Raw genomic sequence first — 12,519 nt, 5'->3', positions numbered from 1 at the left:
AGCCCTTGAGGGGGCCACTTAGGGATCTGGGGCAAATTCAGTACTTGGTCCTGCTAGTGAAGGCAGGAGGCTGGACTCAATGACCTTTGAGGGTCCCTTCCAGGTCTACGAGATAGGTATATCTCATATATTATATTTTATTGTATCATAAATAGGGGAGGATGGTATTCAGGCAGAACTTGAGGGGTGGAAAATGTTGTAGTGGGAAGCAGAGATATATAAGGAAAACATGGGCAGGGATAGGTCTATAGAGGTTGGGGAGACTATTATGTGCAGCTGTGTACTGGGATCAGCTGTGGACGTAGGGGTTTTTGGGGTGTCAAGGGAGATGGCGCTCTGAAGATTGGCATATCAAGGAAAAAGTACATTAACACTGATGTCTATCCATATGAATAAATATAACCATTGATATGTACACCTCTACCCCGATATAACACTGTCCTCAGGAGCCAAAAAATCCTACCGCGTTACAGGTGAAACCGCATTATATCGAATTTGCTTTAATCTGCCGGAGTGAGTAGCCCCGCCCCCCTGGAGTGCTGTTTTACTGTGTTATATCTGTATTCATGTCGCGTTATATCGGGGTAGAGGTGTACTTACTAAAACTTGGGAAATTCCTACACAAAACTATAACTTTGAATTAATGCTGCCAGACTGCATAGGCTGAACAACCAGCATGTGGTTTTATCTCCAGCTGTATCTATAGTGTACCATTATATCAATGCAGTTTTCAACTCTGTAACTCCTATGTTGAAATCTCTACAGATTTTGAATAGTTACTTTTAACATGTGAGATACGGCATGGCCAGAGGGCAGCAGGAGAGGGTTAGAAGGGAGCCTTATTCCCTGTAGAGGAAAGAAAGTTTGCTATAGATTAATTAAAGCACCTGAAGCCAATTAGAGCACCTGAAGCCAGTCACATGATAAAAACCTCCTGCTTCAATCAGGCAAGTGGAGATGTTGGAGTAGAGAGCAGTTTGGAGGAGTTGGAGCAGAGTGGATTGGTATTGGAACAGAGAACAGTTTGGAGGGAAGCAGAGGAAAGTTTGGAGAAGTGCTGCAGTGGGCTAAGAAGACCAAGACCCTAGGTAAAGGAACACCTGGCTTATGCAGAGGGAGGGCAGGAGAGGGAAATAGCCCAGGGGAAGGAACCGCTAGTTCAAGTGGTTTACCGCTATCCCTAGGGCCCCTGGGCTGGGACCCGGAATAGAAAGAGGGCCCGGGTCCTTCCCTCTCCATTCCCCTCCTCTAGGACACTAGTGGGGCAGTTAATATCCCAGTTCAGGTGTAAGAAACGGCACCCTGACCCTCCCACCCCGAAGAGAAAGTGCAAGACCCATCATAGTAGTGCCAGCAATTTGCCACATATGGATTATGCACATTTCTTAAACACTACAGAAACATGTACCTCACAACCACCCTTTATAATCTGACACTGTGTCTCACTTACTTTCACCATCTCCATGTAAAATACCATGTGCAGTGTAACTTTTGAAAGCCATGTCAACCCTATGTTGATCTATAGAAAACATAACCAAGATTCATGGAGCAGGTTGAGTATTCAGGATGAAGGGGAAGATACATAGCTTGTGAGTGGTGGAAATGACCTGATAAGTAAAGTGTTGATATCTACTGACTAACCTGATGGGATAGTCCTTGTTTTTTTTCTAGCTGACATTGGTGGAATATGCAGGTTTGTTACCATAACTTAAAGTTAACACAGAGAGAGAGAGAGAGAGAGAGAGTATATTGAAACTGTCCCTTTGTCTCAAACTAAAGAATTGAAAATTCAGAAAGCCAGCATTTATTTTGAAATGCATTCCCCCTTTACTGAGTAAAACATCCAACAATCATACTATAAATGCCTACAGCAACAACACTCTTGACATATCCATTTCCTCTTTATGAGACAGTGTGATGTCTGTCTGGAAAATACAGTTATATGTGGGTGCATAAATAAATAAAATTCCTTAACCTAAAAATTGTGTGCTTTTTCCTTTCCCAGTTCGTTGGTCAGATCAGTTATTCTCCTTCCATCTCTCTCAACCGTTCTCTTCCTCTAAATCCATGTGTGTCATTTTGTTGGCACTTTCTTTTTTTTATTCTTTTTTCTGTCTCTCTCTTCTTCTATTGATGGTGCATAGATTTCCCGATACACCATCTCTTTTCCTGTGCGTGTCTCCCTTAATCTCCATCTCTCACTCTTTTTCTTTGCCCTATCAATTTTCCCCATAAGTTACTGCAGCACTAGAGGGGGTAGACTGAGGGGTCCAGTTTCCCCAGTGAATTCAGAGCTGAGTCCCAACTCTTCTTTCCTTCCCTTCTATGCAGCTCTAATCATTTCTCCCCATCACCTCACCTACACACGTGCACACACCACAGCAACCAACAACATATGTAGTGCATGCATCCTTGCCACACCGTCTCTTCCTTGGAGCAGGAAGGTGATGGGGAGGACTTTTTCAAGCTTGCCCACTGGTCTCTCTTTTTTTACTTGCGAAGGCAAAACAGAGAAAACGAAGAGAATATTTTTGGTTTTAGTATCTGATGCTTTGGGACAGTAATACTCTTCACTGCTCTGATCACTGCTGTAGCCAGGACAGCAGCAGACACTTCCATTACAGTCCAGGAAGAAACCTGAGGTTTTCCAACTTCTCATGCACTATGTGGTAAGTAAAATTGAGGGGCAGAGGGGAATAAATTTTCATGGCTCTTTAGAGCTCTCCCTGCCTCCCATGAACCATGAAACTAAATTACTTCAAAATATTGTTCAGTTAGATATGTGGAAGCTTTTATCTGTTTCTTTAGCTGGTTGCTGATTCTGTACTGCTGGAGTTTTGGGACTTGCAGTGCTAAATTCCAGAAAACATTATGGATTTTCCTGGGCACAGTGCTTAAAAGCAAATCTCCTTGTTGCAGGAGAGTACCTTAAGGCTCTAATGCAGGGATCGACAACCTTTGGCATGTGGCCCGCCAGGGTAAGCGCTGGCCGCGGTTCACCGTCCCAGGCCAATGGTGGTGGCGAGAAGTGGCGCGGGCCAAGGGATGTGCTAGCCGCCGATTCCCATCACCCCCATTGGCCTGGAAGGGCAAACCGCAGCCAGTGGGAGCCACAATCAGCTGAACCTGTGAACGCGGCAGATAAACAGACCAGCCCGGCTCTAATGCTTGGTTCATTTTGGGTGAAATTTACACATGGTGTGAAAACGTTCCAGTTTTGAAAATTAGTGTGCTGAGCTTTCCACATGCACTGGTACCAAACAGCTGCCAGAGAATAGGCAGGTCATTTACCATGTATTGCTGTAATATAGGGTGAAATGGCATAGTCCATTCTAACTATAATTTAGTATTAGATTTTTCTGTGTGATTACATAGCATCTTTGGCTATTCTCAGCCTGAAGTCTTCCTTATAATCGTAAATTAACCTCTACGTAGTGAGTGCTTCATCTTTAGTTTATTTGAACTTGATTATACTCTATTCAGGTTGGTTCTGAAGGTTGTTGATCAGTTGTCTAGAGTATGTGCCACGCTATAATGCCCAACTTCCCTTTTTGAGATTCAGAGGTATTTCTGTAGCTCATTAACTATTCACCTGTGTAGCAGCAACACTATTTCAGCCTACTCCCCTATGTAAATCTTCTCTGGCATCTATTAAAAGTAGTACCCAAATGTGTGTTGTTGTTTTTTCTTTTCGCTCTTTGTGATTTTGCTTGCCTGCACATCAGTTGTTTTCCTTGTATCCAAACTAGTTGATGGTTTTCCCTTTCTGACTTGCTACATGCTGAACAGAATGTCAGCACATGCAGACTCTTTCCCGTGCCAGATGTACCATATGAACATAAGAACGGGCATACTGGGTCACGCCAAAGGTCCATCTAGCCCAGTATCATGTTTTCCAAGAGTGACCAGTGCCAGATTCCCTAGAGGGAATGAACAGAACAGGTAATCATCAAGTGATCCATTCCCTCTTGCCCATTCCCAGCTTCTGGCAGACAGAGACTAGGGACACCATCCCTGCCCATCCTGGCTAATAGCCATTGATGGACTATCCTTCATGAATTTATCTAGTTCTTTTTTGAACCCTGTTATAGTCTTGGCCTTCACAACATCCTCTGGCAAGGAATTCCACAGGTTGTCTGTGCATTGTGTGGGGCAGGGGGTTGGGGTGTGGGAGAAGCCCAGAACTCTGGGCTGGGGGTGCAGGCTTTGGGGTAGGGCCAGGGATGAGGGGTTTGGGGTGCAGGAAGGGGCTCTGGGTTTTGGGGGGCTCAGGGCTGGGGCAGGGGATTGGGGCACAGGGTTGAGGCACAGGCTTACCTCAGTCAGCTCCCGGTCAGCAGCGTAGTAGGGGTGCAGAGGCAGGCTTCCTGCCTGTCCTGGCACCACGTACTATGCTACGCCCCGGAAGCGGCCAGCAGCAGGCGCTCCTGTGTGGAGACATGCAATCGGCTCTGTGCGGCTCTTGCCTGCAGGCACTGCCGCCCCAACTCCCAGCCAGTGGGAGTGCGGAGCCAGTGCTTGGGGTGGGGGCAGCATGTGGAGCCCCATGGCCACCCCGCTTAGGAGCTGGACTTGCTGCTGGCCGCTTCCGGGGTGCAGCATGGTGTTGGAAAAGGTAGGGAATAGCCTGCCTTAGCTGGGCATCACCGCTGATAGGAATTTGAACGAACTGGTCGGCGGTGCTGACCAGAGCCGCTGTGATCCAGTCCCTTCCACAGACTCTCTCTCCATATTCTTTCTTTGGAATTCACTTACAGGTTCTCACTGCATTTTTGTACAAGTTTTGGTTTTGTGCACAGGGGAAATGGTTTATTCTTTAACCAGGTAGAATGTTTTTGTAAGTGCTGTCTGCTGCACCATTAAAAAAAAATAGCCCATAGGAAATGAAACACACAAAGTGATATTAAACAAAGTCTGATTTCAACCCCAGAAGCAATGACAGAGTTATTTTCTACCCATCAGCTAGCCTGTAGTTTGGTGAACCCTCCCCCCTTTCAGGTTTTAGTTTACTGCTTGTTCAAATACAACAGCATAAATGAAGAAAGGAATTAAAGCCTTAACTTTTCAGTGTTCATGTATTTGTCAGTTTAATGTCAGAAGCATAACATTACCCCAGGAAAAAGGAAGGGGCATTCCTGTTTGACATAGAAAAGATTGTTATTAAACAGAATCAAGAGGATAATAGGGTAAAGGACAAACTGTAAAATATCATGAGCAATTATTCAGGTTTCATGTTTTTTTGTTTTTTTGAGTAGCTTGAAAATCCACTGTACATTTCAAAGAAAGAGGAAGTGACTGTGGGTAAATATGGTGGTTTTTGCTTCTTTTTGCAGAAACCATCATGCCAATATCTAGCTTTCTGTGTGTGGGGAAAGAAGTTGGCAACAGTAGCGTGGGAAAAACTGAATAGAAACTGAGATACAAATAACTTTCAAAGATTAAAAGAAAAAGAGAGCAAGAGTGTGTGTGCGTACAGTGGTGAATCTGCTTTTACATAAATCTAGTTAATGGTCAAATATGGAATTCTAGCCATCAAATTTGATGTATCCTTTTGGAAATCTGAATGGAGGAAAAAAGATTTGGGGCAAAATTCACCTCTTAGATCTGTGTATTGGAACTTCTCTGCTATTTCTTCACTCTGCATATGTGTGAAGCTGTCAGTTACATCAGTGGGAGATCTATGCATCTCACTGGAGAGCCAATGCCCTAATCAGAGAGCAGAATTTTACCCTCAGTTTTTTGTTTTCATAAAAATTGTCCATTTATTAATATATTTATATAATATATTCATTGTTTAATATTAATATAGACCAGGGTTTGTTGCATCCAAATTTTTAATGTGTTAGTAGCCAGCCATTTACTTGCGCTGTTCCAAATTTGGTTTTACATCTTTTAAAGTCTTAGGAACAAAGGCAAATAATTTTAAAATACCAGTATAAAATAATCATCAGTGTGTTCTGGTCATGTCGGTGCTGAATCCTTTTAGTTTAGATACAGCGTAGGCTATTTAGGGCATATGTAAAAGATTTGGATATTTGTGAAGAATTTGTGCTTTTGTGCTTGCAGGGGGAATAGCTCAGTGGTATGAGCATGGCCTGCTAAATCCAAGGTTGTGAGTTCAATTCTCAAGGGGGCCATTTTGAGATCTGGGGCAAAAATCTGTCTGGGGATTGGCCCTGCTATGAGCAGAGGGTTGGCCAGATGATCTCCTGAGGTCCCTCCCAACTCTGATATTCTATGATGTGTGTACATGTTTGTTACATACTGTATTTAATCATTTTAATAAAAACATTAATAGAATTACTGATTCATTTATTAATCCTAATATGTATAAGTAAATAGATTTAGGTTTGTGGATTACTTACTGTGTGTCATGCCAGAGAACAATATGAACATGAGTGATCTATTTTTATATACAGTGTCTACATGCTATCCAAATATTTATATTTAAATTAAACATTAAACAGGACAGTAACCTGTTCCGTAACTGGCATTCTTCGAGATGTTTTGCTCATGTCTATTCCACATCCCATCCTCCTTCCCCACTCTTGGAGTTGGTCTGGCAAGAAGGAACTGAAGGTAGGGGGAGCACACGGCTCCCCTTACAGTGCGCCATAGCGGTACCACTCCAGGGGTCACAGCAGCGCTCTCTCTACGGGTGGTGCTGAGGGGAAAAACTTCCAGCACTGGTGCATGTGGTAAGCACGCACACCTACTGTGGAACAGACATGAGCAACACATCTTGAACGCCAGTCAGCAGCTGAAAACCAGATCCTGAAAAAAATGGGAATTGAAAGTAAAGCTGCTCCTCATGGAGGGAGCTCTTCAGCCTGTGACTGACCCATGCCTAGAGTCTCCCAGGCGACATCAGTCTTCTCTGCAGCCTTCTACTCCAAGGCTGGTGAACTGAGAGAGAAATCCTCAGATTCTCCACATAAGACCAAAAAGAGCTGTTAGCCCCAAACTAGCCAGAGGAAATTTCTGGCATATTCAGTCTGTAAGCATGGTAGGCACAGACTGCGTGGGTCTGGTGCGACAGATACTGCTGGTAGGCCTAATGACCCTATGGGCATAGGCACTGAAGCAGCAGTACCACCGGTCAGGGACAGAAGTGGAGACCAGATCTCCTCAAGGCAGATGGCATCAGTACGGACATTCTCATCACTAATGACTGTGAGCAACCATCAGCGGACCACTCTGTGAAGCTAAAGTCTCCAACTCCCTTGGTACTGCTGACTCAATATTGGCAATCTCTGACCGTACCAACTACTGTAGCACCACAGGACTTTAAATTCTCATGGTGTCTGAGGTACCAGAGCCTCTTCTAATCAGTACTGGGGCCCTGGTACCAGACACATCTGAAGTCCAAGAATCACCACCAGCACCAAGCCTTGAACCTCTGCTCTCTGTATTGGCTCCACCATTTTCCAATGGAGAGTCAAATAGTGACCAGGAAGGGGTCCTCTTCCATTACTCTCATCATGCTTCCTCTTGCTATCAACCCAGGAGTGCCCAGTCATACCCTCGTTCTGGACAACCCCAGTGGTATGACCAGTCAGGGGATCAACCACCCATGCTTTTTCCACTGCCCACTGGTCCTATTGGGATCCGTGGGCAGCCTGTAGGTACCATGCCTCCTGGGCATCTAGTGTTACCCACTCAGAGACTGCGAGGCATTCCCCCTCAGCCACCATCTCTAGAGCCTAAGAACCTCCTTAGGAGATCTTGGAGGAGCCAGGAGGTCAGACTAGAGGAGAGGGTTACACCACTTACTAACATCTCTTCCTCCTCTTCAGATAAGGCAGTAATGCCCCCTCCACTGTCTATGGCAGATGATTTTAAAATCATCCAAGACCTGGCTAAGGATGGCAGATACCTTATAAGTATCTCTTGAGAATGTTAAGACACTCACCATATGCTTCTGGATATCCTACATACATCATCCTCCTCCTCCTCCAGGATAGCCCTCCCCATCAACAAGGCACTTTGGATCCAGCTAAGTTAATATGGCCAACTCCAGCATTGGCCACACCAACATGCAAACAGGCTGATAAAAAAATATTATGCATCTCCTAAGAATGCGGAATTTCTTTTTCTGCACCCTCCGCCTAAATCAATTGTAATAGATGCAGTATTATCATCCATAAAAAGTCTCAACTCTGAAGCCCCAGTCTCTGATTAGGGATACTGCTCGGGAGTTTCCTACAGTGGAGCACCCATAGGGACACTATTCAAAGAAGAAGAGGAACTTACTCACCTTGTGCAGTAATGATGGTTCTTTGAGAGGTGCCCCACAACCTGCCCTACTTCCTTCTACTTTGGAGTTTTTGACAGGGACTCTGCCATAGAGAAGGAACTGAGGGTGGTTCGCACATGCAGTGCTATTTAGCCTCGAGACAGAGCATGAGGCGGGGAGAGGGCATGGAGGGCATGGTAAGGTTGAATGGACATTGCTATCAAGATCTCCTACCCGAAGTGCAGGGATCCACATAAACCTACAGTGAAGCACACATCTCGAAGAACTATCGTTACTGCACAAGATGAGTAACTTCCTCTTCTACTACTTTGACTCTCCTCACAGTGAATAGTATCTCCCTTTACTTTGTTTCTTATGGACCAAATTCTGCCTCCCTTGCTCTGACTGCGTTTCTACAATACGGCTATTTGAGGGAGATTAGAAAATGTGCTAAGTCTTCTTTCATATCTGCAATGATATATTACTGAAATGACTTCTTTGCTTTGACATACATTTGGTTTGATGAAGTTTTGACTGATCCAAGCAAAAACCACCCTGTTGGAAGCACATTGGGATGAAAAGATTTAACTTTCTAAAATAATCTAATCAAAGGTTGGATAGAGAGGGAGCCAAAAGTAGAGGCTGAGATAACCAACAAGACTTGCAGAATAATGAGTGTCCATGACTTCTGTGTTTTCCTGAGAATTCTGGTGCTAAAATCATTGTTCTTTACAAGTTCTCATGATTATTTTGGATGCTTGTAGTGTGCTTGTCAGATGTTACACTACTCTGTTTTGTTTGAACCAAGAAGTACATAATAAAGTTTTGTTGTAGATGCAGAGATTCTATTGCCAGGTAGTAGTAGGCTATGGTACTGCACTTGATGCCAGGGAAGAAATTTCCATGTCTTATTTCTGTGTGGAAGGAGAAATTGAGGTGAGGGAAAAGTTCTTTAATAAGTTCCTTCTCACTCTTCAGCTCTTCAACATATGGGATCTGTATGTAAAGTAGGCAAAGGCTGAGTATTGCTACTTATTTTATAGCTGCACATTTCATCATGTAATGTGGCTGATGTGTTAAAAAATTGTTTCTAAGTTATGTGTGTATCATGCAGTCATGCAGTGAAGCTGATGTTTTGTGTGGGAAGTTTTGTTGCAGTGTTAGTGTAAGCATGAAATGGTAAGCAGAGTCCCACGATCAGAATCCTGGATGCTTCAGTTCTGCCTGAGCGTGGCTTGGACTTCCAACCTCAGGGTGTTGGGAGAACAGAAGAGATGTTAGTCCCTTTTTTAAAATAAATAGGATCCTACTTGCCTTACATAATAGGGTAGAAATTGCCTAGCTTTACAATCTGTTTCCCCCCTTTTAGTCCACATGTTCTCTGATTTCCCCTGTTTTTTCTTTGAATCAGTAGCGTTCTCAGGATTAAGAAGGCTGGTGGTGGTCTAGCCTGTGATTTGCAGATGATGCTATTAAGAGTAAGCTTAGTTTGGTATTAGACTGAGGAGATCTACAATATTTGGCCCTGAATTGGCATTTATTACAGATACCTGATTCAGGGAAAGATTTGGACTCACCCTAATAATTGGATACTCTTATTTTATGCCAGATCACATTAGAGATAGGATAGGGGATGCTGCGCCTTACTTCAGTTCTTCCAATACATTGAGGTTGTTCCCTTGAAGCAGTTTAATCACATGAGTGCTGTGAACAATTTACTTTCTTTACCAAGAAGTTCTGTTGAATCAAAGTTAGACTGACAACAAATATGTTTGTGCTGTAACGATCTCTTCGGTTTTACCAATATTTCACCTGAATCTTTGATTTCCTATTTGTATGTCTTTTTCTTTTCAAACCTACCACCACAACTGCTTCTGTAACTATTCCTGGTCTCGTCAATATTGTGCATTTTGAGGTAGGGCATTTTAGGGCTGAATTACAAAGGTCATAGAAGAAAATTCACTTGACAAGGTGTCTGTAATAATTCCTAAAAAATCCTTTCTTTTAGTCCTTAACACTTCCTTCTGAAAGCATGTGTTACTTAGCATTTAGCTTTGGGAAAAGAAGACACTAACATAAACATTTAATGTAAATATTTTGATGAGTAAAAACTTAATGTATGTCAATTTGTAAACAGAAGGGGAAATAATATCCTGACTGTTAGATACCATATGATGATGTGGCTGTAGCAGCCTCATAGAAATTAAAGGTGGTTAAGACCTATTCTATTAATCCCCTTTCTAACATAGGATTGATCTCTACAGTACATTTACTACAACTTGGGCTGCTGTAGTTTTGTCCCTAGTAGTTGGGCTTTCACGTCTGCTCTTCAGTGGCCATTCCACTCTCTAATATATCTCACTGTGTTAGGATTTGTTCTTCTGATATTCATCCTCTGTGCTCTCTTTCTTAATTTAATCAATTCATCTTCAATTCACTAGAAGTTTAAATATGGCTGATTTTTTCCTTTTTGTTTGATTTCATGTAAGGTTTTTGTTTTTGTTTTTCTTCTTCCAATTTGGTAGCCTTATGTGAAACATTTTTTTTCCAGGTTTTCCTTAGGGGATGTTCGCAGGCCCCTTCATGAAACTGCAGTGTTAGTGGAAGATATCATCCACATGCAGCTGATTAATTTGGTAAGAATATCTTTAGTCTTTTGATTACAACGTGTTCCATGTGGGTACAACACAATCTTTTCTGTAAGAATATTGAGAATGTTTTACCTCTTATTCTTCAGGCTATATGTTATCATGTAGTGACTATACTTAGAGAAAAGGACAACTCCCTTTAGAATACGTAAACAACGTTCCATCCATGATAGTCTAGAGCAGTGGTAGACAACCTATGGCACGTGTGCCGAAGGCGGCACGCGAGCTGATTTTCAGTGACACTCACGCTGCCCGCATCCTGGCCACTGGTCTGGGGGGGCTCTGCGTTTTAATTTAATTTTAAATTACACTTCTTAAATGTTTTATAAACCTTATTTACTTTACATACAGCAATAGTTTAGTTATATATATGATAGACTTATAGAAAGAGACCTTCTAAAAACGTTAAAATGTATTACTGGCATGCGAAACCTTATATTAGAATGAATAAATGAAGACTCGGCACACCACTTCTGGTCTAGAGAAATCACTGCTGAAAATCGCAAAGGCACTACCTTTGTCCACATGTTCATTGTTAAACTTCCAGATATGAAGGGTGTAAGATCCAGGTGAGAACCCCTTTCCACCCACCCAGTAGGTCTGCTGTGAAGGGAATCCAAGCCTCTGTGCTCTGGATCCCCTGGAAAGTTTTAAGCTTCTGGAGCCTGAACAGCGTCTAACCACTGCCCCAGTCTTGGGTGTCTCAGCACATTCTCGGGGTGCAGACCTACTATCTGGCACCCCCTCCCAGTGTTGGAACCTGCTGTCCAGCCTCCTAGTCTCTCTAGGCACAGTGCACACCCCTTTCCCAGAACTCTACCCCAAAAGTATGAAACTTCTGGTTTACAGTTTAACGTTTTCAGGTGCATGTAGTAGTTGTGACGCATATACACACATACATTTTGTACATTGTTTAACACATTAATGCTCTTTTATCCTTAATCATGTAAAGTACAGGAGAGTGCAGTTCATACAAAACAACAAACACTAGATGTATGTCCTTGCCTCAGTTTTTCCTCAGCACTCCAGGGCATTGTTTGGGCTGGGTCTGAGTCTGTTGGGTGATCCAGAGTCCTTGAGACCATCTGGGCTTAGGAAAGTGTGTAGGGCCCCCCACCTCATAAGGCTGCTACTTGCTTATTGACCTCTCCTTCTGGAGCCCCTTACCCACGTCCGTGAACTTGCTTTCTCCAGCCCCACTTCCTGTCTAGTTCTCCTGTTCCTGTGTGACTTTCTTCTGTCTTCTGGGTAACTTTTCATTGTTCCGGCTTTCCCCTCTCTTCAGCTAAAGTGGATTTTCAAGGCTTGAGCTACTTTTTAGCATAATTTTTTGTCAGGTTTAAGTACCATGATTAACCTCTAGTTCCCACTGTATTTGTCTGGGGTGTATGTGCTAAGGGGCTTGTCAGCAGGGATCCATGTACATATAGGCATTTATGATACAGCACTTTCTCATAATACAGCTTTATAATATCAGTCTCATAAATTGCAGAGACATTGCCCTAGTTCATCACACAGGACATATGGTTTGTTTCTGGTTCTATGGTGCTATGTAACTAATATGTGTGTAATTCAAGACCCAGCTAAATTGGGGGTAAAACTGGTTGAAATTTTTCAAAGAACAAATTTTCAATT

At 43.1% G+C, this 12,519-nt stretch overlaps 1 protein-coding gene across 15 annotated transcripts in view; it reads left to right on the top strand.

Annotated features, from left to right (window-relative positions):
• SUPT3H (SPT3 homolog, SAGA and STAGA complex component) overlaps positions 1-12,519 on the top strand; it is a 559,042-nt gene that overhangs the window by 243,018 nt on the left and 303,505 nt on the right. For 14 of the 15 annotated variants that reach the window (XR_012655472.1, XM_032802086.2, XM_075063614.1 and 11 more), the window contains one exon: positions 10,788-10,872. The exons of the other annotated variant lie outside the window; for it this stretch is intronic. Coding sequence is in view for 13 of the 14 variants with exons in the window: in XM_032802086.2 (XP_032657977.2) it covers positions 10,788-10,872 (85 nt within the window). In the remaining variant the exon portion in view is untranslated. The remainder of the gene's footprint in view (positions 1-10,787; positions 10,873-12,519) is intronic. 15 annotated transcript variants of the gene reach the window in all.

The sequence above is a fragment of the Chelonoidis abingdonii genome, chromosome 3 (genome assembly GCF_003597395.2).
Source record: "Chelonoidis abingdonii isolate Lonesome George chromosome 3, CheloAbing_2.0, whole genome shotgun sequence".
NCBI classification, from domain to species: domain Eukaryota; kingdom Metazoa; phylum Chordata; order Testudines; family Testudinidae; genus Chelonoidis; species Chelonoidis abingdonii.
This window is presented reverse-complemented; position numbering and strand designations above follow the sequence as displayed.